Below are 5,873 nucleotides of genomic sequence, written 5' to 3'. Positions count from 1 at the left end.
TCAAATTATTACAAATAACACATTATTGAACCCACTAGAACACGAGAAATTTTCACCAAAACGCAAAGTTCGCAAATTATTATTATTAATTCCTACCAAATACATGTTACTATTAAACTAGCCAATCCACCTGTAGAGTATTCTACAGTCATATCTTATTGATTCGTGCTGTTAATAAACTGCTAGCGCATACAAAAAATAAAAGCTTCATGAAATTTTTAAATATGTCCAGTGAACTATAGCATGTATATGTTAAATTATTACCTTCAACTAAGCCTTAATAAATGTTAAAACATATATCCCCTTATTCTTGAATAGACTATTTTCTTAATATTTTTAACATTATATATTGTATTTTAACATTATATACAGATGATTTAATGTCCATTCATTAATTTGTTAAATGTCCAAACGCAAAATATTTATTATTTACTATTTATGACTCTATATATCTTGCTTAGCCAAATGAATAAACCTCTGTAGCTTGTTTTAATTAAAAATGCTTTTCTTTCTTTCTTTCTTTCTTTCTCTTTATGTGTCATTTTATTATCCTATTTTCCCATGTAATCTATCTAATAAAGCATATTAACAGTATGAAATAATCCAACCATTTCATGTCATAGGCGAGGTTATTTATTAAGATCTTATTGACAGTGATATGCTGTTAAAAAATGAAATCTCTAAACAATTATAATAAATCTGTGCTTAAAATGTCAAATGATTTAAAAAAATAATAAATCGGGTTGAACTTAATCTGTTAGATGTTGTAGCAAATTTTGTACTTTCTGTATTATTATTATTATTATTATTATTATTATTACACACACGTATATATATATATATATATATATATATATATATATATATATATATATATATATATATATATATATATATATATATATATATATATATATATAATTTTTTTTTTATTAATTAATTAATTAATTAATTTATTTATTTTTGGTTGTTCATTTCTAGCGAATATCTCTTATTATAACACAGGGTGAGTTGACAACACGTACTTGCTGTCTCTCCTGTGCTGCTTTTCTCGGCTGTAAACGTCCAGTAGTTCCTGGTTACTGACAAGCTGATCACGTGATTGTGGTGCCTGGATAAATAGTTTTTGGAAGCCGCGCGGGGGTATACTTGGAGGCTCATTCACGCACAGAGCTGCGACTGTACACGAAAACAAATGCTCGAATAATGAAAACTGAAGAGTTATTCATATTTATAGTGCTACTCGTATGATCCAAAAGTTTAAATTTCATGTGGAACAACTACTCGCTCCGTGAAAAGGAAATCCAGGTCTTAACCGAGTGTCCAGTTCGACTGAAAGCGCTCTGAGCTCTGGACAGTTTGTGTTATACGAGCACGGTTTGATTCTTTTCGAGTGTTTTTCGTACTTAATGTGCATCTTCTATGCGGCTCCAGGACGTGAAGAAAACATTGGCTTCTGGAGGACGGGAGTTTTGTTGTCACAGAACAAATAAGTGACTGAGAGGACTCACAGCTACTCGAGACTGGACACGGAACGCGAGAGAGGAAGACAAAAAGACTCTCCAAGGATGACTCTGGGAACGGACATGTCGGACAGTTCTGCTCTGTCTGACGACGTGGACATCGATGTCGTTGGCGGGGATATTGTAAAAGAGGGTAAATATCTACACCATCATCTTAGCTTTCACTTGGACAATGACTCCGATGACAACCTATCCCAGAACGCGGGGGAGGGCGCAATCTCTCCGGGCCAAAGCAGCTTGGACTGTCCGGCTGACAGGGTCGGGCAACGGGATGACAGCCGAACCGGTGCGTTGTCAGGGGATAAACCAGGAAAAAATGCATTAGTAAAGCCACCTTATTCTTACATAGCCCTTATAACGATGGCTATCTTGCAGAGTCCGAAGAAACGTTTGACTCTCAGCGAGATCTGCGAGTTCATCAGCAACAGGTTTCCCTATTACCGGGAAAAATTTCCCGCTTGGCAAAACTCCATTCGTCACAACCTGTCTCTTAATGACTGCTTCGTCAAAATACCCCGTGAACCCGGTAACCCGGGCAAAGGCAATTACTGGACCCTCGACCCAGAGTCCGCAGACATGTTTGACAATGGGAGTTTTCTGCGCAGAAGGAAGCGCTTCAAAAGACACCAGACCAACGAGATCCTTAGGGAGGCGGGGGGATTTCTACCTGGCTTTGGCTACGGACCGTACGGTTACAATTACGGCCTACAACTGCAAAATTTCCATGCGCATCACCCCTATCACCCACACCATCCGGGAAGCGCGTTCCCTTTCCAAAACACACCTTGTGCTCTCCCAACACCTTCATCGATTTTCTCCACGCCACACAGCTTGCCTTCATTTTTAGGTACTGAGCTGAGAAAGCCTTTTTATCCTCAACTCAGCCCGACTCTTCCTGGTCTGGCTCCGCTCAAAACGGACACTAATGGTCCAAGTCGGCCTTCCTTCTCTATAGACAATATAATTGGTGCAGCAAGCTCACCGGCTTCACCATACACCACACAACCGGCTGGACAGGCTCAGATCTTAGCCATGCTGACTCCCACACTTGCTTCGGCCACGAACCACTTGAATATAACGCAGGAAACGATGCTTCAGCCCGGCACACAGACTTTCTCGAGCAAAACGTCAAGCCTTAACAATTGCCATTTCTAGAGTGGCAACAAATAGAAAGTGCAGCAGTCCGTTTAATATGGTTGTTTCGTCATTTGCTAAGGTAGGATTTACACTTTTGCAAGATTAAATTGTCGCCCGCTTCATGTTTCCGAATTTTTAAATAAAAAGGCTAATTAAGTATATTTATGAACTGTAAATATGTAAGATTTGAAGAGATGAAGAGAGAAAGGCTGAAGAGAGGAAAGTAAGTCCATGTAAATAGTAAGCTAAGATTTCACCTTTGAACGGCCAGTGGACCTTTGCCGTTTTGTCCAAAAAGTCAAATAGTTTGTACTCATTGACATGGAATTTCCTCTTTTGGTTGACTTAAATGAAGATTGTTTTAATTATTCTATTGTTTTGTATATTTTGTGAGTTCGTGAAAAGCACTGTCAGTACCGAGACTTTAAAACTCAGGATTTACTTGTTTTGAAAGCACATTGCCAGAGACAATAGGGGCTGTAAATAGATTACATAGCTTAACGTCCCACTTCCCCTAGTTCTCTCAACAGAAGTGTTCTGGTGAATTTTATTTTATTTCTGTTGATAGATGATTATGTGGTTCTTGGTGTAAATCGCATTACCTCTTTCTGTCTGACTCTTGTGCATACGTTATTACATATTTCATTATTCCATTGAAACAAATTATCTGTGAAAAGAATGTTGTTATATGTAAAGAGACGAAACAATGTCCATAGGTCATTTTTTGTTGTAATGGCAAGACAATAAATGTTTGTGAATTTTCAAGATGTTTTGGTTAACTTCTTTTCGCTTTAATTTGTTATCAGGCCTACCGACTTACAAGCCAACGTGGTTTAAAGGCTACAGTTTTTTAAGTTTAAACAATTATGTGAGTTAGGAAAACATTAACCACCGTGTTTTTGGTTTATTGCAATTATTTTTTTACACACAAAATAGATGTTAAAATAGAAAAAATCAAACTGTGTGACGTTTTCACACTAGTATTTACTACACTGAGGGTCCAAGGCACATGTTTCCTCTTGTGTGGCGCTTTGAGCCTTGATAATTGACCAGTTTCTGGCAAATGACAAAGAGCTAAAGCAATGGGAACATCAGCGCTTGAAAGCCTATAATTGAATGTGAGGGTTCTACATGGATACCCACGAAGTCTTTTGAGGATTCGTTGCTAATTTGTGGTAGCATTTTTTTCATCTGGAATCTAATCCACAATAATGCAGCTTTTTGCCCATTTGTTGATGTTGTCACTGAAGACCTTGTCCCTAAGGCCTGAATGGGCGCCCAGCAAGTGGTCCCTAGCGAGAGAAGCCACACACATTTGCTTCTGAAAGGCGATCGTCTTAAAAGACTCTCGGTTGTCCGCTTTCATGTCATCTGTGTTGTCTTGAGACATGTACAAAAGAAGCAGCGGGAATTCACCGTAGAGCGAAAAACAGACTGATGAATCAATTTCAGAGTTGGCCGAGCACACGGTACTGTTCAGGAGGTGGTATGAAAAAGCTGCCTTTATTTACTTGGTTCTTGCGTAAATGGGTAAATTTGCTTCGTGGGGTGTTTTTGACAACTGGTTGTTGGGGATAAAGGAAGGGTTGACTCACTCACCGTATTTTTCTCTCCTTTTCAATTCCGCAAATCCTTTTGAAGCGAATGCAAACATGTCGGTCGTGTTTGTAGCCCATCAATTTAAAACGTCACACATTTTGCCATCTAAAAAACAGGCTAAAATATGGGGTCATATTTCATAAGTACAAAAAAGAGCAAAAGTAGTATTTAAATCCTTTTTTCCATTCCCTTCCAGGCCACCAATCAAATACGCGTGAAATTGCTCTGTCAAGTGTTTTTCGTTTTTCTGTCATAATAGTTTTATCAAAATATCATACCAAAATCTTTTTAAGGGGAGTGAAATATATTTTAAAATACATTTTATTTTTGTATATTTTTGTTTTGTACTAGTTGCAGAGTGTCTTATTAGGTAAATTACTGAATTATTATTACAATTTCACATGAATATAATGGGCGGGAAAGGTAATGGATGCTTCGTCTAAATAATAAACCAAGGGTCTTATAATTATAGATTCACAATCTTTTCTATTATTATTATTATTATTATTATTATTATTATTATTATTATTATTATTATTATTATTATTATTATAAGGTTACTATTGGGAAACCAGGCTGTCTTGAAAGCAGAGGTCGTGAGCTTCTCTATTAAACTAGTGGGAAAAAAAGATTGGGAAGAAGAACATTAAATGTTTTGCTGGTCGGAGGTGACAGAGAGCAGCAGAGAGGAAGGAGAATTACACAATAGAGTATACTTTTGATCTGTATTTACCACAGCGTAAAATAAACAGGGCCTATAATCGCGGCCTATGAATTAAATCAGGAGAAAAATCTCTTCAGCCTAACCACACTTGCTCACATGTGGTCGTGTTTGCGCCATGTCATAATTTACAGCTAATTAATTTTTTGGTGATTAATTAAGTTTCAGAAAAATGGTTCTTGATTAAAGGGACGAAATGCGAGATGGGCTTTAATGTGAAAAAAGGGATGTTCATCTTCTCTCTTGACGTTCAGTACTTCTGAGTCTTGTTTTGTCTCTCCATGAGAAATCACATCACTCTCCTTTAATCGGATCGAAAGTGTAAATCATGGGTTACGGCCTTAAATCCCACTAATTGCCCGTTTATTTCGCTTTCATTTTTTCCGTGTGGCGCGTTACTTACACCATGAGGGACCACCCACGATTTCGCAAAGAGCAAGGCATATCTCTACTTATCTCTTATATCGCTGTAATTTTAAAACGGATATCTCTAAAACAACTTCTGGACGGTGTTTTGTGTGTTCTTTGATTTTTTTTTTTTGCGATGTTGTCAGCTTTTCTTGTCTGCCTTTTTCAGCCTGGATATGCATCTGTTGCGTGAATTTGATCTCAGTGTTGCGTGCAGTTAATTGTCTTTACAGTTACTTGCGTTGACAATTAGGTTTAAAGTTGAGGTTTAAAGTTTACATTTACTGAATATATCCAATCGACCCCTCCGCCCCCCAAAAAAATTTTTATAAGCTAATCTATGTTTTTAAAGGTTAGGGAAAAGTTTATATTTTCATTTTTTTATGGAGTGAAGACGTGCAGGTTTCTTTAAATTAGATCTATTTCACCGTAGCTATACTTTTTTGTTTTATAGCAAATCTATAGTTTCATGCATTATTGAATAT

At 37.1% G+C, this 5,873-nt stretch overlaps 1 protein-coding gene across 1 annotated transcript; it reads left to right on the top strand.

Annotated features, from left to right (window-relative positions):
• The first annotated feature begins 1,160 nt into the window (after positions 1-1,160).
• Positions 1,161-3,425, top strand: foxd2 (forkhead box D2). The gene has a single exon (XM_056464400.1). The coding sequence runs from the start codon at positions 1,569-1,571 to the stop codon at positions 2,676-2,678; it is 1,110 nt and encodes a 369-aa protein (XP_056320375.1). The 5' UTR covers positions 1,161-1,568; the 3' UTR covers positions 2,679-3,425.
• The last annotated feature ends 2,448 nt before the right edge of the window (positions 3,426-5,873 follow it).

The sequence above is a fragment of the Danio aesculapii genome, chromosome 8, assembly GCF_903798145.1.
Source record: "Danio aesculapii chromosome 8, fDanAes4.1, whole genome shotgun sequence".
Taxonomy (NCBI): Eukaryota; Metazoa; Chordata; class Actinopteri; order Cypriniformes; family Danionidae; genus Danio; species Danio aesculapii.
The sequence above is the reverse complement of the archived record's forward strand: the minus strand, read 5'-3'. Positions and strand labels throughout refer to the sequence as shown.

Excerpts from the sequence above, each read along its gene's own strand:
- foxd2 (XM_056464400.1), top strand. The coding sequence starts at position 1,569 with ATGACTCTGGGAACGGACATGTCGGACAGTTCTGCTCTGTCTGACGAC.